Source organism: Aethalodelphis obliquidens, unplaced genomic scaffold, assembly GCF_003676395.1.
Source record: "Aethalodelphis obliquidens isolate GAN/ISIS:26980383/991018 unplaced genomic scaffold, ASM367639v1 scaffold21, whole genome shotgun sequence".
Classification (NCBI taxonomy): Eukaryota; Metazoa; Chordata; class Mammalia; order Artiodactyla; family Delphinidae; genus Aethalodelphis; species Aethalodelphis obliquidens.
The window spans coordinates 14,697,753-14,723,961 of record NW_020837965.1 but is presented as its reverse complement, the minus strand read 5'-3'; the positions used below and the strand labels follow the sequence as shown (position 1 = coordinate 14,723,961).

Genomic DNA, 26,209 nt, shown 5'->3' with positions numbered 1-26,209 from the left:
ACAGGGGCTACATAATTCACATTCCCACCAGCAGTGCACTAGGGTTCTCTTTTCTCCACACCCTCACCAGCATTTGTAAGAACAAACTCTTAACTCAGTATTCACATAGGCTGGCTACCCTCTGGCTCCTACTTTCTTCTGTTCTCACTTCCTTCGCGATGAACTAGTTACCTAAACACATCTTGCTGTTTTTCCGCGTGGCCCCCGTTGTGCATGATAGCTCCTTTCTGGGATGTCCCCTCCCGTGCTCCCTGCTCTGTGAGCCCTGCTCCTCCCTCAGGTTGAGGTCGGGTTCCTCCTCTATCGTGTTCTGGTCAGTCCATTCCTCAGTGAGTATCCCCCTCTTCCCAGCGCTTGTTACGGTAGCTTCCCAACCTCTCATTTTGCTCTGAGTGCATGCTACCTGCCTTATATTGCTCTTCCTGTGTGTGATCTGTCTCTCACAGGTGCTCAGGGGTGGAGGGAGATTAGACCCCTCACAATCTTCAGAACATTGCTGTACACCCCAAGGTGCAAGTTTCCATGTCCCTTATGCATGCATGAGGGTAGCAATTTTTATGGTCATTATAGCACATCTCTCACATCGAACTCAGTGAGTTAACAGATCTCACATTAATCCACCAAAGCCGTATTATTCAGAGACACGGTTCACTGTAAAATGGCCACGTGCATTCACAGATTGCTGTGGTCGATTGTTTGCAAAAATGGCCACAACCAGTCCTCTCCCCGCCCACTGTTGGTGCTGGCCTTTGCAAAGCGGCTTGACTCTCCTGCCATCAAGAGGCATTTATTTCTCTCTCTCCAAATACTTTGACCCAAGGACAGAGGAAAAAATAGCAAATCATCAAACTTGAGGGTGATCTTGGGAGCCCCCACCGCCGAAAGGACTCCATCGGAAGCCATACCTTTTGCCCTATTAGCCCCTGAGTTTTTGTCCTACTGTGTGCAAATAGGAGATGTGGTTTGAGATGCTTCTTTAACCACAGTCTTACTGCCTTTTAAAGTTCTGCACTTCAGTAGAAAGGGATCTTAAAAGTAGATAATAAATTGTGATTATTTACATGCTTTAATACCGTACTTCTGTTTTGTCTCTCCTAATTTCCTGAACATAATCTTGGAGTCTCCCCTCCCCTTCTCTCCTACCCATTATATGGAAACAAGCTCTGTATTTGCCAAATAGCAAACCAGCTTTTCTTTGACAGTGTATATTTCACTTCTGTGCTGCTGCTGTGTCCCAGTAACATTTTCTTTCATGGAAAATGCCCATTGCTTCCAGGAGTATATGATTTTTTTTTCAAATGCATGATGTTTTAAAAGTGAAACTTCATTTCAGATAGAACGATCTTTGGTTTTATAAAATGGAATCTTTTTTATGGTTCTGTGGCTGTTGATCATTTTAAAACCTATTAGTTGTAACAGGCCAGCTTGAAAAATGAGGAGTTTTAAATTTCACTTGGAATACCTCACGATAGATTCCGAAACCGTGCCAGTAAAGTTATGTTTGAGTGATTCTAGAATTTTTTTTCTAAGGGATGGCTTTCTCCTTTAAATGTGTATTCAGTAAAACACAATTATTCAGATTCTAGTAGACACGTAAGAGAGCCGGATTCATGCATAACACAGATGCATTCATTGTTCGTGGGCTTTTACTCTCCTAATGATTGACCTAATGTGTTGTATCTCCTTTTTCTGGCTGAGAGAAGGAATGACATTTTATAAGCATTTTATACAGTAATATGTTCATATTGTGTTTCACCTCTCACTGTTTCTCAGACTACAAGAATACCTGCGACATATTGAGATAGCTCATATCATTGCTAGAAAAGTACAATGCAATTTGGATAGAAAATGTAATAGCTGTAGTAACAGAATATAATTAAATTAGTGCTTACTGTAAAGATAGTGGAAGCATTTATTTTTGGTTTTTAATGGATCGGATCAGTGTGATTAAAAATATGTAAAATGATAGCATTCACTTTGCAGTGGGATCGGCTCTCTAATATTCATCCTATTCCATTTTTTTCTTCCCGCCCCCATTTTTAAGTAAACCCAATATTCAGGATTTTGAATTTGGTAAAATAGGGAATGCATTTGTTACATTCTTTGAAAAAGCCTTGAAATTGAGGGATTTTAAATTGAGCAGGCATATTTTTGTTAATTCATTAAATGGTTACTGAGGACCTACTGTGTGCCTGGTCCCTTTCTGGGTCCCAGGGCCAGAGCCATGAACAAAGCACACAAGGTCCCTGCGCTCAAGGAGTTCACAGGTTAGTAGTAAGAAGGTAGGCAATAACCACATAAGCAAACAAGTTAACTTCAGGTAGGGATAGTGTGCTATAGGGAAAGTAAAACAGAATAAATGAAAGAATGACTGACAAGGGGGTGGTTTTGATGGGGAGGTAAGGGAAGGCGTTTTGGGAGGGTCACCTTGGAATAAGACCTAAATGATGAAAAGCTGATTGCCGTTTGGGAGAAGAGCTGCCCAGAAAGAGGAAAAGCAGTTAAAAAGGCTCTGATGTGGGGATAAGCTTGGCAGGATTGAGAAACTGAAAGAAAACCAGAGTGGCTGGACTGCAGTGGGCAAGAGGCAAGATCTGCAGTGAAATTTGAAAGGTAGAGGGGGGCAAGATAATGGATTATTCATGGGTGCTGCCCCATATGGTGCTGTATTATTTTATTCTCTATGCTGTGTTGTATCATACCATATCTCAGCATATTGTATAAATATTATATATTTATGTTTCTATACCTTGTAAACAGGGAGATGAAGGGTTAAAGAAAGATGTTCGAGTCCTCAAGATGTGTAGGTTTTCTGAGCATTCCCAGTAGACAAAGTCATGCTTGTGGGCTGTAGTATCCTCTCCTGGATCCTCACCGTCTTCCCATGTTTCTTTCTAATTATCAGTGAATCAGTTCAGTAGATATTTTCTGAGTCCATGCTGGGCACAAGAAACTGATGAGTCTACCGGGCAGTTATAGACTGATGCAGCAGAAAATGTGATAGGCTTTCGTTGGAAAGCAACTTTCCTGCACTCTATCTATTATTTCAGTCGGTGGTCAGCTACCTTTTCTAACATCTTATTTACCCCTAGGTTGCAAATCATAACGTGACCTAAGGACCGAATATCTAGTCTAAATGTCAGTGATTTGTAATGTTAACATAGTCTTCATTTGTTCCTCTTCATTGGAGATACAAGACAAGAAAAAAATATGGTATTTTGAGGCCTGCGTGTGCATCAGGCTAAAAAGAATTTATCATTTAAATACCTTTCTTCTGGAAGAAATAAGTTGTTAAAAATTAACAATTTAATAAAATATATATGAAAGTTTAAAATATATATGTTCTTTTAAATGAAGCAACACAGATTTGCAGACTTTGTTCTATTATTATGGTGATGATTCAGAGTGTCTGATTAGCCTAGGGAATCAGGAAATAATACAGATTATCTCCTTTCTGTGCATCTTCAGACCATATGTAGTCATAATATACTGACTGAAAATTTCCACTGAATTAAACTTTCTAGTGATTTATAAGACATTGAGATGCAATAACTAAGAGCAGTTATTGAATCTTCCTTTAGAGATAATTAATAAAAAGATTTTTTTAAAAGGCAATAGTTTAGGTTTCATTCTAGCAAAAGTAAGTTCTAGAAGCCTTTCAATGGTTTGCTGCTAGTAATTCCACTCCTTGGATTCTTGTTTTGCTTTATCCTTTCTAACTGTCACTGATTCTGTGGTTTAATAGATTTTCCTCCTGTTTAGAATAACACTGTAGAAGCCAGGACTACATTTAGCATCCATCTCCAGGCATGGACAATCCCTCCTCCCACTGGCTTGGTTCCAGGGGGTCTGGAAAAGAGCTGGCCAGGCCTGACTAACAGGGCAGGCCACTTCAGGCAGTTCTTGTAGCTTCTCCAGCTCTGCTGCTTATTCTCTTGTAGATGTACATGTGGTATGTAAGTGTGTGCGTGCGTGTGTGTGTGTGTGTGTGTGTGTGTGTATTTGAAATATTTGAGGCTGAAAAAAATATGTATGTTCCTCCCAGATTGAGAAACAAAACATTCCATTCCAAACATGATGGAGAAGCCCACTGGGTAACCCTGCCTGGTTGCATTTCCCTTCCTCTGCCCCAGAGATAACCACTATCCTGAATTTTTAAAATCATTCATGTATGTCTTTATATTTTATGATACAGATTTATGTATTTTAAATAATACATAGTATTGTTTTATCTTTCAAGCTTACATAAATGCACATTGCCTTTTCTCTTACTATGGTTTAAAGACTTAGCCCCCTTGATACGGGTATCTTTCAATTATTTTCCCTGCTGTATAGTATTCTGTTGAAGCCTGAGGAGGTACAATAACTAGCACCCTCTCTTGCCATCTAGAATAAATTGAGAAATAGATGCAAGTGTTAGAGAGTGGTAGATAAAAATATCAGCTTTATTTGTGAGATAGCTCCATTGGAGGGACAGGCTTGCTAGTATGCAGCCAGGATTAAATAGAAGGTTCACCCTTCTAATCACAGGCTGTGCAGTTAGCCTGGGACTCCCCACCTGAGCTCTGCCCCCATAGCACTGGGGAGCAGAGCACTGTGTATGCCCCACACGGTCAGGTGCCTCTTACAGAGAAAAGAAGAAGTGGACACCAATTATTTCTCTAGGAGGAATGAGTGGGGAGGTGGAGAGAGGCTGGGAATGTTACTCCAAAAGAGGTCCCTCTGCATGGAAATAGACAGGGAGAAGGAAGTTTTCCCCAGAGCATTTTTTTCTATTATATAAGTGTCCCATAATTTATATATCCATTCTCTTGTTGATAGACTCATTTGTTATTATCGCAGATGTGCTACAGTGTCTCCTTGTCCACATGTGGGAGCTATCCTGTAGAGCACATATACATAGGAGTGGAATGGCAGGGTCAGAGCCATGCTGATCTGTAACCCGACTTGCTCCCTAAGTGGTCTTTCACGTTCTCTCTTATCAGTGCATCAGAATTCCTTTCTATCCATATCCTCATCAACACTTGTCATCAAACTCTGTAGTTTTTGCCAAGCTGATGAGTGTGAAATGGCATTTTATTATCACTTTAATTTCCCTGATTACTAGTAAAGTTCAGCATCATGTCTGCTAGCCATTTGAGTTTCCTGTTCTGTCAATTGCCTATTTATATTATTGGCCCACATATTAATATTGAGTTGTCTCTTTTATGTTAATCTATAGGGGTTCTTTATATATTCTCAGTACTAGTCCTTTTTCATTTATGAGTCATAAAAAATTTTACCTGTTTGTGGCTTATATTTTCATTTTTTTATTAGGGTATCTTTTGACATGTATCTGGGATATCAGAGGACTTTCTCTTTTATAGACTTTGACATGTCCAAAGTCTAAAATTATATAGAAAATGTGGGTAGTATCACTTGAGCATACTAATAGGATCTTATGTTTTCTGCCTGTTGAAAGTATTTAGATTGTCTTTGAACAACTGCTAATCTTTCCTATTTTATATTAAGCTCTTTGAACACTGTTTCTGCAAGATTTATGTTACTCTTCAGATTCTTTGACATTATAGAATTTAATGCTTCATGTTTAAATCTTAATACTTAAATTATGATTTTTTTTCCCTCAGTGTAGTTAATAGGCTATACCATAAAACACCTCTGATCTACCAAAAAGCAAATTCATCTACCACTTGGAAACTCTATGTGTGGAAAACAACTTTTTCTTTTAACTAATCCTATAGTAATGCTGTATTAATGCTTCATTCTCTCCTCAGAGCTTGTGGACATTGTTATTATCCAAAGGCACTTGAGTCTGGATTAAATATCATGCTACTTATATAAGGAAATTACATCACGATTTTACTAATTCTTGATAAAAAGTTTCTTATAGGGTTATAGACACCAATAAAAAGATTCTTAAAGAACACTTGGTACAGTCTCTTATTTTACACATCCGAGTTTAAATAATCCACCCAAGGTTGCACACCGAGATGGGCGTAAAATCAAGGTTAAGAACAAGGTCTCTCAGCCACAGCGTAATGTGCTCTCCATTGCAGTGGTGTCTTGGTCCATTTGGGCTACTGTAGTAGAAGACCATAGACTGGGTGGCTTAAACAACAGAAATTTATTTCTCATAGTTCGGGAGGCTGGGCAGTCCAAGATCTAGGTGCTGGCAGATTCGTGTCCGGTGAGGGCCTGCTTCCTAGTTCACAGACAGCTGTCTTCTCATTGTGTCCTGACATGGTGGAAGAGGCAAGGGAGCTCTCTGGGGTCCCATTTATAAGGACACTAATCCCAATCATGAGGGTTCCACCCTCATGACCTAATCATCTCCCAAAGTCCCCACCTCCTAATACCACCACCTTGCAGGTTAGGTTTCAACATAAGAATTTTGGGAGAATACAAACATTCTGTCTGTAGTATATATGTTATAGAATCATGGCTTTACTGTCTATTTTTATATGAAGTTGGTGTGTATTTTTACAGCTTGATTTCCTTGACTGATAGGTTTCCATGCATTTGGCTTTTTTGTTGCTGGCATATTTTTAGTTACTTAGCATCAAAAGAACTGTTTATCATACTTCCTTAAATTAGTTTTATGGAAGTAATGTACACTGTTTTCCTTCCTTATTTATCTAGTGTTTACATGCTAGTCTTTCCAGCAGGTTGTATAAATAAGCTAAGTGTTACGGTAAATTATTCCAAAGTGGCATATTTACTTAGTGCCAAAATATTATAATACCAAATGATATTTCCAAATCATTTGTATTAATTTACACTCCAGTCATCAGTATGTGAGAGAGTCTGTTGACCTGTATCTTCTTCAAGACTTGGTATTGTCAGACTTCTTAATCTTTTTTAGTGGAGTGGGCATAATAACTCATCATGGGCCTGATTTGTATTCCCTGATTAATAATGATTCATCTATCATATCTCTTCATGTTTGTTATATATCTGTATATTGTCTGTCTGTAAATTGTAAATATGTCTGTCATTCTTACCCATTTTTTTGCTGCTGCATTTTCTGTTGATTTGAACCTGTTCTTTATATATGTTCTTGGGGCAAATATTTTGTCAGTTAACAAATGTCTTCTCCCAGTTTGTTGCTCATCTTTTCACTTTCTTCAGGTATCTTTTTTGAAATATAAGTCAAATTTAATTTGTTTGAATTTATAAATTTTTTTGTAGTAGAGTGATTGTATCTTATTTAAGAAACCCCTTCTTATCTCAAGGTCAGAGAAATACTCATATTTTCTTCATAATTTTTAAAGTTTTGCTCTTGTAAATTAAGTCCTTAATTCTTCTGGAGTTGATTTTTTAGTATGGCATAGTGTGTGTGTGTGGGAACCTAATTTCACTTTTTTTCCATATGGATAACCAATATTTTCAGCTCTTTTTATTGACTGCCCTCTTTTCTCTACAGCTCTGCCATTCTGCCTTTGTTTATGAATTTTCTATTCTGTTCCTTTGGTCACTTAACCTATCCCTGCACCAATGCCACATTGTTCTCATAAAATCTTAATATCTGTAGGGCTACTCTCCCTCTTTACTTCTCTTCTGCAGCAGTGTATTGGTTGTATGGAGTCTTTTGTTTTAAATTCCAAAACTGGCTTATTGAGAGGCAAAAACCCTGTTCACATTTTAATTAACATTGCATTGAGTCTGCAGATTTTCTGGAGAATTGACATCTTAATGATATTGCCTACCTATCCATGATTATGGTATATTTTCCATTTAATTAAGTATTCTTTAAAGCCTTTCAGAAAAGTTTTATAATATTCTACACCATCACACTACCAGTATCATCATCATAATGATTACGGTTGTCACTTTCTAAAGCACTCTTAAGGGTTTCCTGTGTGCCAGGCCTCATTCTGTTACTTTGTATTCAGTCTTCCTAACAACCTTATGAGGTAATCCTAGTAATATGGGATATTTCACACAGGAAACTGAGGCACCTAGAGGTTAATTGACTTGCCCAAGATCCTACAACTAGTAAATGTCAGAGGCAGGTTTCCAACCAAGGTGCCTGTGTATAGAGTTTGTGCTTTTAATCACTACTCTATATTGCAAATAGGTTTTTCTCTTTTTGTGTTGGATTTATTCCTACATATTTTATAGTTTTTTATTAAGATGTAATTGACATATAATGTTGTATAAGTTGTACAACGTGTTGATTTGATGCATTTATATCTTGCAATATGATCACTGCCTTAGTGTTAGCTAACACCTCTCTCAGGTAACATAATGATCATTTCTTTTTTGTGGTGAAAACAATTAAGATTTAATCTCTTAGCAATTTTGGAGTTTATAATATGGTATTTTATAGTTTTGTTGGTATTAAAATGGTAGCTTTTAAAATTGTTTTTTAATTACTTACAGAAACAAATAGAAATGTAATTTATTTTTGTATATCAATCTTATATCTAGTAACCTTGTTAAATTTATCTGTAGGTTTTTAAAGGTGTTTCTAAGAAGATTATGATACCAGTAGAAAATAGTAACATCTTCTTTCTTCTTTTCCAATCCTATGCCTTTAATTTCTTTTTCTGGACTTAACTACACTGGCTAGTACTTCCGGTGTTGATAATATCTTGTTCCCAGACTCAGGGAGAAAGACTTCAACATTTTATCACTTACTTTGATCATAGCTATAGATGTTTTATAATTAGATACTGTGTCAGATTAAGGAAGTTCCTCCCTAGTCTAGCACAAAAGTTTCTGTCAAGAATGGGCATTAAATTTTATTACATGCTTTTTCTCTATCGAGGAGATGATATTGTTTTTTTACTTTAATCTGTTAATGTGCTGAATGGCTTATACATATGTGTGTGTATATGTAATTTGGTCATGCTATTTTTTTTTTATACACGGTTGGATTCAGTTTGCTAATATTTTACTTAAGATATTTGTGTGTGTGTGTGTGTGTGTGTGTGTGTGTACTATCAGTACAAGACCATGTTAAAACAAGTTCACAGGTTGAAATTGTTGTACCCACTCAAGGTTTGCTCAGATTCAGGGTACCAGTCTACATGAGGGCAATCAATTAGCCATAACCTTTCAGAGATAGCTTATCATTTTTTCTTTTATTTTTCGTTTACTTCTTTGCTCAAGGCAACTTCCATCTTACCCTTTGGGTATCAGCTTAACGTGGGAAAGTTATCCTATGAGATGATCCATGTTGGGCAAGCCCTGGATCTTGACTCCTGGCCTCTTCTCCCATGAAGCCATGAAACCAAAGCTCAAGTTCAGATATGGACCGACACCCCAAGGCAAAAGTGGCCTTGGGATGCCGAGTTTCCACTAACCTCTTTGGATTCAAGCTGCCTCAAGAATATGGCCTGGCCCCACTATCTTTTTAACTCAGTGCCTTTAAGGTAGTTTTGTTTTAGTATCTTATTTACCATTTTCATTTTTTTCAGTGGGGGAATTGGTCTGATTATCCAAAAATAGAAACTCACATGAATTATTAAATACTTTTTCTCTCAGGCTTTTCTTTCTAAATTCTCTTTTCCAGATATTGATTTTTTAGACAGAACATTTAGATTTATTGGGCAGAACATTGGATTTATTAAGTTTTGGGGAAGACTAACCACTTACTTGTAAGAGATGATGAAAATATATAAAATTAGTGGTGCACTCCTACAGTTTAGTGATGCTGGCATTTTAGTTATGCTGTATCTTCTATTGTTATTTGAAGGATGTACCCAAGTATTTTTGACCACTTATTGTTCTTGTCTTGAATGTCATTTAGAAAGGTGTAACAGCTAAATATTTATTTTCATGTTACATAAAAGCATATTATCAGGAAATAGCGGTATAAATGAATGAACATGCCATTGAATCTCAACTTGTTTTTTCATCCATTATTTATGAAAAGAAACAATACAATGTTTTCTATTTTCATCAAGATGTTATATCTAAAAGTCTCTTTTCTTGAACTCGACTTCCAGATTTATTAAAATGCCTTTTTTTACTATACTTATACCTAGTGTAAAATAATTGCTAATAATAATCTATGTCTGAGTGTGTTGATGGGGCCCCAGGACCACCACCAGCTTTGATGATTCGCTGGAAGGACTCAGCATGTAACTGTACTTTCGGCTATGATTTGTTACAGTGAAAGGATATGAAGCAAAATTAGCAAAGGGAAAGGCACACGGGGCTCAGTCTTGGGGAAACCAGGGGCAAGCTTCCGAGGGTCTGCTCTCAGTGAAGTCACACGGGATGTGCTTAATTCCTCCAACAAGTTGTGACATCATGTGTGAAATGTTGCCAACCAAGGAAGCTCATTAGAGACTCAGCACCCAGAATTTTTATTGTGGGATGATCACGTAGGCATTCTCTGCCTGGCATGTACCAAAATTCCAGACTCCCAGAAGGAAAGCAGGGGTTCAGCACAAACCATATTGTTGCACAAAGAGTTTTCAGCACAGTGATCCGCTCTTATGACTTAATGTTGGTGGGAGGCCAGCCAAGGGCCATCCTTGTAAGCAGTATGGCCATCAGGACAGCTATGTTAACTCTTTTCTGCACATGGAGTCATGACTAAAGTTTTTAAAGCATTTGCTATGTGTCAAACACTGTTCTTTATTCATTTCATCCTCACAACAACCATTTCTTAGATGAGGAACTGAGACACAGAGAGGTTAAGAAACTTGTCCAATGTTGCACAGCTAATAAGTAGAAAGTCAGGATTCAAACGCAGGCTTCAGAATCCATGATTTATCAAACACTTTATTGATTTTTAAAAATTATTTTCATTTTGTTCCACCTCATGGATAAGATGTTTTATACATTTCCATACAGCTATGATTCAAAGAAATTGTCCCCATATGACCTCTTTTAATCTTCAGTGTTGTTTCATGGCTCTTAATTTTCAGATTTGGAAAATCATTCTAATTATCATATGCAAACCTTTCCTGATCTCATAGGCTTTCCTCAGCCTTTCTGTTTCTGGATTAGAGGATCTGAATTCTTCTTGTTTTTCCATCTTCCTACAGAAGGCTTGTCTGGTTCTTGACCACTAATTTTAGTTCCACTGTTCTTTCTATACCTCCTTTTGGCATCTTCTGAGATGTAGCAATTAGAACTGCAAACAGGGAAGGTATCACTGCATCATGGTTTATGAACAAAGACAGGACAGCATTTTCTGTTTTATTTCCTTCCTTGTAATTCTCATTGTATTAACCACATTGTCTACCTCAGTATATTAGACAATGACTTAGGTAGTGGTCTTTAAATACCCCTAGATGGCCATCTGGGATATAGCTGATAACTAATATAGCTGATAGAGCTTGCCTCTCTGTAAGTCTACTTTAGATTATTTTTTTCTGATTGAAGTGAAGAGATCCACTGTTCACTATATCCATTCCCAAGAAAATACATTATAGCTTCAAGAAAAGTTTGAGTGTTAACACATGTGCTGAAATATGATACAGATGTTTAATGTCTTACTGTAATATTATTTTACTGTTCATTGTCACCTGCTTTTTTGATCCCTGCCTTAGCTTGCTTGCTTTGTTCCATAACATCTGTTCCCAAGAATATATTTACAGTCTGTTATCTTTTCTAAATGGTCGGTACATATGTTAGAAAAAGGTTGATTTTTACTGGTGTCATTCAGAAAGTACCTTGAGGATTCCTTGTCATTTTATTCTGTGTTATTTTATTTCAGTATAATACCAAAGTACTATTTTTACTGAAATACCAGATAAGAAGTCAAGCTAGATGACTGAGGTGTGATACTTAAAGTGCTCCTGGATAGGAAACAAGGTATTTCTAGTTTTAACTGCTTTAAAAAAATTGTAAAACTTTTAAACTACTACCTGAGGATAAATATCCTTGTATTTCTATAGGCTTGGTAAAGCTTACGTCTATTTTGTTATGCTTATGCGGTCCCACGCATCTGGTTGTTCAAGACATTTGCTACCTTCTATTCTGGGTCTTTGCACTATGGTTCCCTGTTTAAACATTGCATCATCAGAGAGGCCTATTGTATCCGAAGTGGCTTCACCTTATCCCTCCTTGCCCCCAACAATAAATCTCTACTACCCAGTTTTATATCATTTATGGCACTTAACCAATCTCTGAGACGATCTTCTTTCTTTGTTTGATCACTGTCTGTTTCTTACACTTGGCTATAAAGTTCCATGAGAGCAGCGATGCGTCTGTTCTGTCTTGATTCCTCTGGATATTCAAGTTAGCACAGAGCACATGGTCATTCAGTTCTTGTCGGATGAATCAATGAATTCATTTATTAAAGACTACAGAAAAGTAAGTTATTTATGTTAGATATAATTTTCGATCTTTACCAATTCAAGTGCATCAGATTTTCTTTAAGTTTCTTAGAACTTGAGGAGGATGTCCAGACTGGCCTTGGGTCTAGTTTCCTCTAATTAGCTAACTAGAAAATTAATAACGTGTATATTTAATCTCTAGGCTTGATCAAGTTTTCTGATTCTTCAGACTCTGAAGATTTTGTATGTGTTATAAATCACGACATCTACAATAAACCAGAACTCCTGCCAAATTTTAGGATACCAAATACATACTTCATTTTTGTGTGTGTCCATTGGAAATATTTTAAACACAGAACAGCATAGATAGTAATATAATGTAACACTTGCATTTCAGCTACTTAACTTTCTTCAGTATTAACATTTGCCATATTTATTTCAGATTTTTTAAGAAATAAAATGTTACACAAAGAGTTGAAAACCCCTATGCATCCTTCCCTGATTTCTTACCCTTTCTCTCTGGAGAGAACCATATGATCTATATTTTGGTATTTATCAATCTTGTGCATGTTTTAGTATGACTGCGTAGATATTTATTCACAAACAATCCATTATCTTGTTTTGCATGTTTTCATATGTTTTGTACATGGTGTCATACTGTATGTAATCATGACCTTGATGTTTTTCATTCAACATTAAATTTTTGAGATTCATCATAATGATACATAGAGCTCTTGTAGCTCATTCATTGTCACTGCTACGTAAAATCTCACTGAAAGGTAATTCTGCATTTTATTTATCCATTTGCTTGTGGATGGACATTTAAGTTGTTCAGTTATTCAGTATTTCAGTTAACTGTGCAGTAGGTTTTCTTGTATCTTTCCATCTGTACTCATGTGCAAGAATTTCTCTAGGACAGTGTCTTACAATCTCTTTCACCTTATTACATTCAGAGACAATGAGAGTATTAATAAAAGCACATTAGGTAAACAGACAAGTTGCTTTTAGCTCAAGGCAAACAGCCTGCCTGCCCAAGAGACTTTGGAGCTCAGTATCCCACCACACCTGCAAACCATCTGTGGCAGAGTTTGGGGGAAGCTATCTTCTAGAGCAGGAGTCTTTGTATTTCTCTAAAAGGATTCTTAAAAACTATGCATTTCCTTGTGCATTTTTAGAATGATAGCTAAAACTTTTCAAAGTAAGTTTAATGGTTGCAAAGCATATAATTTCCAGTGTATTATAAACACTGACATTTAAAAATAAAGCTGTTATGTCACTGTTAAGTGTATCAGGTGGAACTTACATACCACAGTGATTTGACAGTCGTTATTTTTCTTTCAAAAATGAGTGAACAGGGCTTCCCTGGTGGCTCAGTGGTTGAGGGTCCGCCTGCCGATGCAGGGGACATGGGTTCGTGCCCCGGTCCGGGAAGATCCCACATGCCGCGGAGCGGCTGGGCCCGTGAGCCATGGCCGCTGAGCCTGCGCGTCCGGAGCCTCTGCGTCCGGAGCCTGCGCGTCCGGAGCCTGTGCTCCGCAACGGGAGAGGCCACAACAGTGAGAGGTCCGCGTACCGCAAAAAAAAAAAAAAGTGTGAACAAGCATTTAAAATTATGTGAAAAAGTTCTTTACCAATTTGAAATTTTACATCCTTTCTTTTAGAACTCGTATTTCAATTTTTCTTCCCCCACTAAGTTTCATCCTAATGTGATTTTTTTTCATCTTTTTGGCTTTCACTGCCAATATTGTAAAATCAGGTTTATTAAGGTATAGTTTACAGACTGTAGAATTGTCCATTAATAGTTGTATCATAGTCATGTGGGTTTTGACACATGTATACAGTTGTGTAACCAGCACCATAATCGACATATAAAATATTTATTTCCCTCTCAGTTCCCTCCCTATACTCCCAGTCTCTGGCACTACTGACGATGACGATGATGATGATGATGATGATAATTTGCCCCTATGTTATTGCCTTTTCCAGAATGCCATGTAAATGGAATCATACAGTTTGTAATTTTTTGTCTCAGGCTTCTTTCCCTTTACATAATGCATATGAAATTCATCCATGCCATTGCACATATCAGGGGTTAATTCCTTTTAAATGCTGAGTCACATTCTGTTGTACAGATGTACCAGTTTATCTGTTCACCAGCTAATGGACACTGGGTTGTTTCCAGTTGGAGTGATTATGCATGACACTGCTATATAAACATTTGTGTTCAGGTTTTTGTTTGGATATTTATCCTCATTTCTTTTGAGTTAATAAGTGTGATTTCTGAGCCACATGGTAGGTATATGTTTTAATTTTATAAAGAAACTGGGAAACTTTTTCTGAATCGACTTTACTGTTTTGCATTCCCGCTAGCAGAATATGAGACTGCCATTTGCTGTCCATTGTTACTAGCACTGGGTATTATTAATTTTTTGTTTTGTTTTTACCCATTTCTAATAGGTGTATAGTGGTATCTCATTGTGATTTTAATCTGTACTTCCCTAATGACTAATGACTTAAACAATTGTTTTGTGTTCTGTTCGCCATCCACACCTTTGTAATGAAGGGTATGTTAAAATCTTTTGCTTATATTTAAATTTTTTTTTTTAAACTACTGAGTTGTAAGAGAATTCTGTATATTCCAGATACAGGTCCCAGTCTGTGACTTTCATTTTCATTTTCTTAACATTTGCTTTTAAAGACAGAAGTTCTTTATTTTGATGAAGTCCAATTTATCAGTTTTTTATGATTCATGCTTTTTTTGGTCTTATCTTATTCTTTGCCTATGCAAGTGTGATGGTTAGTTTTATGTGTGGCCCTGGCTAGTCTGTGGTATCCAGTTTTTCATCAGACACCAGTCTAGATGTTGCTGTGAAGATGTTTTTAAGATGTGATTAACATTTAAATCAGTAGACTTTGAGTAAAGCAGAGGACCCTTCCTAATGTGGGTGGGCCTCATCTAATCAGTTAAAGGCCATTAAAAAAAAAGAGAGAGACTGAGATTCCCTGAGGAGGAAGGAATTCTGCCTCTAGACTGACTTCAGACTTGAGAGACTGTAGTATCAACTCTATGTTATTTTGCCGTGATCTATTTGTCTATCCTTGTGCCAATACCACACTCTTTTAATTATATGGCTTTATAATAAGTCTTGATATCTAGTAGTATAAGTCCTAGAGCTTTGTAATTTCTTCAGAATTACCTTGACTGTCCTTAACTCGGTGCATTTCCTTCTAAATTTTCAAGCTTACCTTCTTAGCCACTATGTTCTACTGCTCCATAAGTTTTATTCGCTTTCATTTTAATGAAATAGTCCAGAGAACCAAGCTGATTGACTCCAAAACCTATACTCTTAACAACTACACTAGCTGCCTCTCAATAAGCCATAGAGTTTATAGACAGACATAGCTGGCATGTTTTTATCATTTAAGTGATTAACATTTTTTTCCAGTTTATTATTTAGTTTCCACTGTTATTTTTCAACTTATTATAAACCACCTTCAACAGAAAATAAAATGGAAGCCAATTCTCAGTTTAGGATCGATTTGAAATATGGTAAGAACCTTTGACTATGAGGTCAATTAATTTGAGCCCTCTCATCTGACTGTGCAGTCCAGTATTCAAGAGAAAGGAGTCATACAAATAAATATTAAGAAGGGTATACTTGCAAAGTTTAGATTAAATAGAACTCGAAAAGTATTAATAGGCCAGATGTGAAAGAGGATATACTAATATTAACATGTGTACCCATACACATCTCTGACATTTCTGATAGAACAGCTTTGTTCCAGAGAGTTTATCCATACTGAATCTTGCTTAAACTTATTCTGTAACTCTGTAACATCCCTGTGTTACAGTAGGCGAAGAATCATCACTTTTTTCTTTTTACAATTAGAAAAGCAAGACCTTATAAGGTTATGACCAGAGTAAGTCAAGCTGAATATCAGGTAGCCCGTGTCATAAACCCGTCCACACTCTACTTAGAAATCATTGTTTTCAAGAATAATAATAGGAACGAGAAGCTATATGAGCCCAGCAGTACAAGTTATGCTACAAGTTAGCTTGGTTTGGTAAAGGTAAAGTGTGCTCGTTGTGTTCTTCAAAAATATTTATTCAGACACATATGTAAAAGAAAATTATGGTATATGTAAGTAATTGACGTGCTTGGTGTTTTGTTTTGTTTCTTGGTTTTCTGGGGGAACTTTTTGTTTTGGGCAGCTTCCCATAGCTAAATAAATTAAATGCATCGTAGGTCATTGAAAAATAGAACAAATTTAAGTTGGGTAAGTGAAGTGGCTTCATAGGATTATACCATAGTCAGTATTATAATCACTACAGTAAGATGAGGAAGAGAGCAGAACAGGTGCTGTGGTCCTGAAAAAACCAACATCTGGAAGAGCAAAAGTCATAAAAGGAAAATAATAGGAAGTGACCTAAATTTCATAAGAGATGTCTTTCTAATGTCTTTAAATACAAAAGAAAGAAGTAAGGCAGAGTAGACTAAGAAGAAAAATAGCCATATGCTATGAGCCTGTCCACCAGAGCCTAACAAAAACAATGGAGAACAGAAAAACATGGGGCTAAGTATTGAATACAATAGCTATTGAGTAGTGATCAAAGGACAGGAAGATGGGGGAACATGTTTTGACAGAAAGAAATGTCAAAAGAAAGCAGAAAGTACAGTTTAGGTCAATTCAAATGAGGTAAAGGAATAGAGGAAAATAATACCAAGTAGACAGTGTTCTAGAATAATGAATGTGTATCCTAATGTTATGCACATTGCTTAACAACAAGCAATTTTGTAAAGAATGAAAAAGGAGGTACAAAAAGCAATTAAAGGAAGAAAGAGACATATGCCTTGTAAAGTAATCAGGTACAAGGTGAAAATGAGAAAAGCCAAGATGAAAAGTGAATTTAGATCTTAAAGAAGGTTAAGGTAAATATTCACGTTTTTAGATTGTCTCTTAGGTCAATTTTAAAACACAGACACTGGGTTGTAATAATCATTAAATAAAATAACTGCCCAAAGTAGACCTATTGATTGCTCTAAAAATTGTTCTCCATACTCTTTGTATAAAACATTGAAAATAGATTTAGATATTCACATGGTTTAATATTTTAAGAAAGTATATTTTAATTCAGTATGATAAAAACAAATCTGTGAAAATGATTCTTTTAAAATATGATTTAGGAAGGCGTTTGGCAATGATTTCCATCTTTCATTTTCTTATTTTGGATATAGGTTGTTGCTTTGTACATATCTAACCTTATTTAAAATATGTAGACAGTAGGTAGCATCCAACATGTTTGTAAAGTTCAGAACTACCTTTATGTAAATAATAGCTTCTAAAGGCCAGAAGACGCATTTAAAAATAAGCAAATAAATTGAGGCAGCCCGTGTTCAGCAGTGAAAATAGAACACATTTCCAGTATATGAATTTAGATTTGACCTTGTAAACACTGAAAGCATTACCAACCCCCAGTAATACCACAGTTACCACAGGGTTCATCTGGTGAAAGACGACTGTCTCAAAATATTCTTCAGAGTTTTTCCCGACTGCAAGCTAGAATTTTCCTCCTATCTTTTGAAATAGAGTCTCAAGTCTTTTTCCTCTGACCCATGTAGTAAGTCATCAACATTCCACAGTGTTGGAGAGAAGGCACAGACTTAATTACAAATGCAGAACCAATTGAACAGAAAATGGTCATAATCAGCCGCTTTTTATTCCTGAGATTTGGGTCCTGAATGTTGTTACTCACGATGCAGCGTAACAGAGCTTTCTGTGAGTTAGAGTTCTTCCTGCTCACTGTTTTGGGAGTGATCAACTAAAGTGCACAGTTGGGCTCTCAAAATAGTTACTCAGTGACTTAATATGTGAAGAGGTGCCTTTTGAGATACTCTTTTGTTGAGGTAGTACTTAGAGTTTACCCATCGCTAAAGCTGAGTACTTTTATTTATTTATTTATTTATTTTACGTCTTTATTGGAGTATAATTGCTTTACAATGGTGTGTTAGTTTCTGCTTTATAACAAAGTGAATCAGTTATACATATACATATGTCCCCATATCTCTTCCCTTTTGCGTCTCCCTCCCTCTCACCCTCCCTATCCCACCCCTCTAGGTGGTCACAAAGCACCGAGCTGATCTCCCTGTGCTATGCGGCTGTTTCCCACTAGCTATCTGTTTTATGTTTGGTAGTGTATATATGTCCGTGCCACTCTCTCACTTTGTCACATAAGCTGAGTACTTTAACGCAGCAGATCAAAACAACTGCCGTAGCCTTTCATAGAGTAAAATACCACATCATGAAGTTTAAGACACCATTGATTCTCGGGCACCCTCATATCATGTACCACTAATGAAAAAAAATTCTGCCCATTAAGCTATGACAGTGCTAAGATACCAGTTATTGTAAGATGCACCACAATTTTAAAGATTCTAAATTGTGGGGAAAGGTGTCCTGATTATAAATGAAATAAGATAATGTGCACCTTAAACCCTTAACAAACATTTCATAGCCACCTGGTTCTGAATTGTTTTCAGACTTCCTATGCTAAATGTTATCCCCATCCAGTTTGCTTTATTCTGCCTTTTAAAACCCTCTTCTTGGCCTCATTCCCCTGTTTCCCTAGATGTAACCTTGATTTCACTCAGAAAGGATTTGGGATCTACCCGGAGAGGTGGTCTCTCACCGTCTCAGTTACACATCCCTCCCTGACCTATCCTAGTCTTGTGAGAGGATGTAGACATCCAGGTGTGGATACTCACTGGGCTCATTTCTTGCCTTGTGGGCAGGACTGGGCATCAGGGCATGAAGACCTAGCTCTAGGGCCATGATCTCTACATGGTAGGGCCATGGTAGAGCTCTCATTCCGAATTGATTGGGCTCCTTCTAGGTGCCTGGCACTGTGTGGGTGCTCTAGGTAACTTACTGCTGCAGGCAGGGAACTTGCAGTCTGGTGGGAGAGTAAATGCATAGCAAGGGACTCGAATTCACCTAGCTTCAGCCATGACAGGTGTTGCCAGGGGATAAAGTTCCTCTTCACCTGCTTCTTGATTTCCTGTCCCCCTCTTATTTTTCCCCTGACCCAACTTACCCCTTCATGATATCAAATGAATATAATCTATCTCACCTTGCAGAGAAATCTATGAGGGATTCTCCACCAATGGGCTGCCTGCACCCATGACCATATTTTGAACAGCAAATTACTCTAATCCAAATCAGCCACCCCAAATGGGAGTTAGAACAACTCATTGTAAAGATGATGTTTGATTTCATCTTGAAGAAATAACATGTCAGAGAGGCAGGCCCAGCACCCTCTGACCTTAGGATGTGACCACCTACCTGCTCAGTAGTACTATTCCCCCCGCCCCTCCTCCTCCACCACTGCCAGTACCACCGCTACTGATGATGATGATGATGATGATGAGAAAACCCACCCTGAGCCCTGCATCACCTCCAGCTCCAACTTAGCCAAGCTTCTTGCAAGAGTGATCTGTGCTTGCCGTTTTCATTTACCCCCAATCTCTTTACTTGCCAACTCAGTGCAGCATGGCTTTCACCTCTGACAGCTCTACTGAATAATTTTGCTGAGGTCACCAATAAGCTCCTAATTGACAGATTCAATGGATAATCTTAAGTCTCTGACCTCTTTTCAACATTCAACCCCGATGACCACTCCCTCTTTGAACACCCTTTTCCACTGATGTCTGTGACAGTCGTCATTCCTGGGTCCGGTCCTACCTATGCATCCCTTTCTATCTCCTTCACTGGATGCATCCTCCTTCCAATATTCTCCTTTACACCAGTGTACTTCCTCTGGCAGATTTCATTCACAGCCTCCACTTCCACGTGGAGGACTTCCAGTTCCCTGCCTTGATCTCAGTCCTGTTTTCTGAATTCCAGACCCATGTCTTCACATCCTACTGAACTCCACATGTTGTGAATGCTTGAGGTTGTCTTTTACCTCAGAACTGCCGATCTTTCTCTTTTCTTGTATTACTTTTCTTGGTCCATGATATGGCCATCTACCCAGTTACCCATACCAGGATCCTCTAAATCAACTTCTTTCTTGACCACTTATACCAGCTGGTCACCAGAGTTTGGGTATTCTACCACCCGAGTCTGTCTCAGGTTTCTTCCTGCTCACCATCCTTGATCCAGGCTGTCATAGTCTGGCGTAACAAATGCCACAGATGGGATGGCTTCAACAACAGAAATTTATTGTCCCACAATTCTGGGGCTAGAAGTCTGAGATCAAGGTGTCAGCAGGGTTGGTTTCTTCTGAGACCAGTGGCTGTCTCTTAAGACCCTGTCTCCAAATAGAATCACATTCTGAAGTACTAGGAGCTAGGACATCAGCATAGGAATTTTAGGGGGATGCAATTCAGCCCATAACACATGCCCTTGTCACCTCCTTACTAGCTAATTGTGTACTCTCCTGATCTGTTTTCCTGCCTCCGGTGTCATCTCCATTCTAACGTGGCCTCCATTCCACCATCCGAGAGATTATTCTGATTTCAAATATGAGCACGTTACTCTCGCTTAAAACTCTTCAGTGGCTCCCGATTCTATAGATTGTCTAGATTCCTTCAGATGGCACATCCTCATTATCTGCGCCAGGCACCTTCCTACTCAGTCTGTGCTCCAGCCACTCTGAAATAGCTGAAGTTCCCGAAAGGTTGTGGGCCTGCACCTCTGTGCCTTTGCGCATGCGGTGTCCTGTATCTGGAATTTTCTTTCTCTTAACCCTACCTCCCTTTGTTTTACCGACTCTAATTCATTTCAGACTCCACATAGGTAGCACATTCTGCAGGAAGTCTCACTTCAGAGTGACCGGGAGGAAATATGGCAAATAGCAAGAGTACAAACTGAGGGAAACTTGTTAACATGTCAAAAAGCCTCTCTTTTATTTGAACTCAATGAAAAAGTATGTGTTAAATGTAAGTTAAGTTAGTTGTGATAGACTTTTCTCGTCCTATGGAGCCCCTGAAATTTTCTTAAAGGACAGATGATAAAATGTATATCTTCCTGGGCTTCCCTGGTGGCGCAGTGGTTAAGAATCCACCTGCCAATGCAGTGGACACGGGTTCGAACCCTGGTGCGGGAGGATCCCACGTGCCACAGAGCAACTAAGTCCGTGTGCCACAACTACTGAGCCCGTGCACCACAACTACTAAAGCCCACATGCCTAGAGCCCGTGCTCTGCAACAAGAGAAGCCACCGCAATGAGACGCCCGCACACCGCAACGAAGAGTAGCCCCCGCTCGCCGCAACTAGAGAAAGCCCGCGCGCAGCAACGAAGACCCAACGCAGCCAAAAATAAATAAATAAAATAAATAAATTTAAAAATATAAAATAAAATAAAATGTACATCTTCCTTTTCATCATCTATTGATACTTAGTCAACAACTTAGGACCCAGCTCATCATCTTTCATCACTTCGTAACATCGCCGTCCTAAGCCAGGAGCCCTGTCCACAGGCCTGTAGTGAAGCACGCACGCTCAGCAGTCTCTGGTCTTCAGCCCTAGACACACAGTAACAAGGCAGCTTTCCTCCAGCTTTTCTGAAAAATGAGTACAAATTGCAAGAAATGCAGTACAAATTGTGAGCTGTCAGTACATTAGTAGTGACATTAGGAAATCTGATGGAGTCAGAAGGAAAAGGTGTAAATTGCAGGATAATATAAAGGGGAGGTCAGTCTGTTAGTAATGCAGGGAATGTGATGGACTTAAAGAAAAGGCATAAATTACCGGGTAATATAAAGAAGAGGTCAGTACATCAGTAGCATGAGAAAACTGGCAGATTTGGGAAGAAAAGGTGCAAATTGTAGGATAATGTAAAGTAGGGGCTTCACTGTAAAGATGAGCTTACATCATATCAAGGAAGCTTGCTGGCCATGCAGACCGTGGCTAGAACTTTCAGTATTCTTGTAGTTCTATCTCACAGCAGATCTTTATGTCTTTTAGAATTATTAATTAAATTCTAAGCTAATATTACAGAGGAAAATTACTGTTCTTGCTTAGTTGAGAAAAAAAAAAAAAACGGGAGTCAGAAAGATGCCCTCAAAGCTTCTGAAGTCCTGAACCTGTAAAGTACATATTTGTCAGCTGTAATGAACAAGTATCTTTGGGGGACCCTTTCCTGCACATCGTCACACATTCCTCCACGAGGCTCTGTATATATGATTGTCACTTCCGGATTCAAGATAGAATTTAAAACAATCATACCATTAAAAACGTTTTAAATAAAAATTTTAATTGAAGTATAACAGATATGGTTGACTATGGGAACTCTATGGACCTCCCTTGTTTCTACACATCTTATGAGTAAGGCACTGACTGCTTTTTGTTCCACAGTCTCTTTTCAAGGATATTTGTATAGTGAACATCCTTGGAAGATGGAGTTAGTGTCTCCTTCCGGAACAAAAGGCAGGCATGCTGGACGCCATAAGCTCAAGGTCCCTCTTCTGTGATGCAGCCCTCTGTGTGCACAGGCATCTATCTGAGCCCATCCACACTACACCGTAGAATCTGGGGGTACAGGAAACTGATGCAAATGTGTGATGCTCGTGCCGCTCTCTGTGCCGTGAGTAGTGAAGTCCTTTGTCTCTGAACCAATAGACCTGGATCTTCTGCCAGCATCCGTGAAACTGTGGCAAGCTACCTTGGTAGCTTGCAAGGAGGCTGAATTCTCAGGCCCTTCGCAGTTCTTAACAGTTTTATCAACAAGGATGGGATGCTGACAGTGACGTGCCCTCCCCCCCATATTGGGTGGGTAGAAAGTTCTACCCATTTCAGACAGCAGCTGTGTAGACAGACACCTATTCTGAGAATGCAGGAAATTTTGTGACTGCTGTGGGCACAAACCGAGAGAATCCTTAGAACTTCTGTTGACTCTCTTGGGAGATGAGGGGCCGGGCACATAATGCCTATTAAGGAAGAATGGCAACAGCTGAGACATCCTAGGCTCTGTGGCGCCAACTTCAGATCCATTTGGAGATAAAGGTCTCCAAGGTTTTGCAGTGTTAGCCAAAGTCAATAATACACACTTGAAGATCCATCTTTGCAAAAAAATACTTTGAAGAGCAAAGGAATGATAAATTCAAAGTTTAAGAAAGCGATTACTTCTGCAGGCCAGCCACGGGGCTGAGATCGGGAAGGAGCGCGCAGGTAGCTACACTAATATTGGAAATTTTCTAGTTCTTAAGCTGGGGTTGGGCTCACAGGTTTGGGGTTTATTACCAAGCTTCATAATGTAGCTATTTGTTAACATATATTCGTTCTTTTGTGTGTATCAACTATTACATAATAAATTTTTATGACCAGCTTAGGGAAATTTAGTTTATAATTAAAATGATCGGATTGCTATGAATGGCATAGCATGTTTGGATTTTGGTAGAGGATAATGTCTTCCCTTGAGAGCCCTACCACATGCAACAGGAAAATGGTACATCTCTATACCTTTGTGCAAGAAATACTGGAGAGGTTCAGTGTTTGACCTTTCTTGGAGAGAGGCTACATCATGAAATTTTTGCAAATTAAGGCTCTCATATTTGCCTAAACTAAGACCAATTAAGAGTTATTTTTAGCTTGATGTCTAATTCTAGATACTGTTCTTTTTCATTATTCCTAAAAACAGACTGTAAACACTTTGTATATTTATAGTACTAAGAGGGCATTACCCATGCATTTGGGAAATTTGGGGAAATATTATATGTACTCTACCAACTTCTCTGTCCAAGGGGAATAGAGAAGTCTTATTTACTTTCCTAACTCTATCTTCTATCTAGTCGAGAGAGAGAGGGAGAGGAAGAGGGAGAGGGAGGGCAAGAGAAAAGCAAGGGCCCTTCGAGCCTTTCTCAGGTGGCAAAACTCTAAGGAGAATTTTGTCCTTCTGTGTCCCTCAAGAATGACTGCAGCTCCTTGCTGACAACCCCACACAAGACCTCTGGGAGCTCTCCAACCCTTCTCTAGCTGACCTTGAGAGTTAAGACAGTAGATTCTTTGTGAGGTCACCCTTAGGTTGTCATCATACTACCACTAAATATTTTTATCACCTACTGGAGACTAAACGCTTTTCATACTTTGTTTCATTTACTCTTTTCAGCAGCCCCAGGGTGGCTGTTATCATCACCCCCATTTTGTTTATTGAAGCAGGGCTTAGAGAGAAGTGCAGTAACTTCATGTTCTCCCAGCCAGAATGCAGTCTGTGGATACTACAGCTCATGCTTTTAGCAATGTGACAGCCTTGTCATCTCATCCGTTAATTCTAACACTGTCATGTGAGCATACAGAATGTTTTTATCTGATGGATATCAGAATGCCACAGGGTTGTGGCGATAGGAAGTTACGTAGTAGGGACAAGTGGGCAAGCTCTGTGGCCTGCAGGCAGGAGGGAGACTACGTTGCCAAGATCCCGTTACCCCTCTTTTTTAGTGAATCTTATACTTTTTCTTCCTATCAAAACCCTGTTGTTGGTATCTGGGTGGTTGATATTTTTGGAAAAGCTGGAGGTAACATTCCTAAAGTACGAGGAGGAGGGACAAGCACCTTAGAGAGATTTTTATTTTGCTAAACATGGTGATAGTTCTTTCACGTGAGGGAAGGAGACAGGGCATGCACACCTTTGTTTCTAGGAGAAAGTAAGCTGGGTGCGAATCGTGTTTCGGTCTCTGGTATTCTGGTGAAAGCTCTGAATGCTGTTTTCCCCCTGATCTATAACTGGTCCCTAGGAGGGAAGCCCATTGCCATGAAATGGGCTTCAAAGGCAGAGTTTGAAGTGTCTTTTTTTATCCTTAGCTTGCAGATTTATTTTTAGTCGGCTACTGAAAAAATAAACAAATACTTTAATCTGACTTACAGAGCACTTAAAACAAGGAACTGCAGCAGAAAGATAGCAGGAGGACCCTGCGCCGGAGGGTGCCTCAGGCTGGCAGCACCTGGAAGGCGAGTGCTGGGTGTTTATGACTCAGGGAGAGAACCCCCAGCTGTAGTGTTTCCAGGAAAGCGTTTGACAGGAGAGGTTCACTCCTCAGCTCTGTGGGGTGCTTTTATCTCGATATGTACTTACACATGCCTTCTTTTGGTGGAGCTTGATGCAAAATCAGAATCCTTGTAGTAGGAATATCTCATAACATAAACTTCCTGAGGACCACACAATCTCATGCGCAGTGATGGCTGAAATATAATGCATAATTCGAAACGCAGGCCACTCTCACAAACTACGTGCAGGTCTTGGAAGATGATCAAAAAGAAACCTTTCCTTTTGTTTAGTGCTGAGTTTCTCCCCAGGGATCAGGTTCTCTGAGGCAGTGATCAGATCGTACACTGTTGATCCATCAGTTAAATGGGTGTTTATTGCACACTTACTATGGGCTTAGTACACAGTTTTCCCTTTTGGAAGTGACAGAGTAGAGTCCCCAACTAAGAATGGATTGGTTTCTAAAGTTTGGGAAAGTTGAATCTGGAGCTTGGAGTGTAGTGCCCCAACAATGTAGTAAACTGCTGCTTAGTTTCCCAGGCTAGCCCACCAGCATCTTTAATCCCTAGAACAGGTGACCCCCGCCCTAATGCCTGTGGGCCTGTTAGTGTTAAAATGCCGAGAGAGAAGGAGGGGGAGCTTTTCCTTTGCCTTTCTGGGCTCTGGGCTCACCCTTTCTTTCGTGTCCTCCTCCCTCAGGGGTCCCCAGAGCCCTCTGATCGCACTGCTCCAGAATCACCTGCTGCTTCCTCTCCCTTCCCCCACCCCACCCCAACTCTCATTTCCTCAGTGTAGCTGATCTCAGTCGGCTCTCAGATTACACAGTGAGTTTTGTCTCTGACACGCCTGTGCTGTTGGCATTTGAAACTGGGAGTCTGACGTTTACATAGGCTAAGTGTAGGGGGTGTGGTAGGTGGAATTCAAAAAAGGTGTGGGTTCTTTTTGGTTAGGACAATTATGCTTTTTTTTTTTTTTTTTTTTTTTTTTTTTT

The 26,209-nt window shown here is 38.9% G+C and overlaps 1 protein-coding gene across 9 annotated transcripts in view; it reads left to right on the top strand.

Moving 5' to 3' along the window:
* EFCAB11 (EF-hand calcium binding domain 11) overlaps positions 1-26,209 on the top strand; it is a 188,133-nt gene that overhangs the window by 51,508 nt on the left and 110,416 nt on the right. Inside the window, exon 7 of one of the 9 annotated variants that reach the window (XM_027120303.1) lies at positions 23,372-24,070. The exons of the other annotated variants lie outside the window; for them this stretch is intronic. Within the exon in view, the coding sequence (XP_026976104.1) occupies positions 23,372-23,438 (67 nt within the window). The 3' untranslated portion in view covers positions 23,439-24,070. Of the gene's footprint in view, positions 1-23,371; positions 24,071-26,209 lie in introns of those variants that run through there. 9 annotated transcript variants of the gene reach the window in all.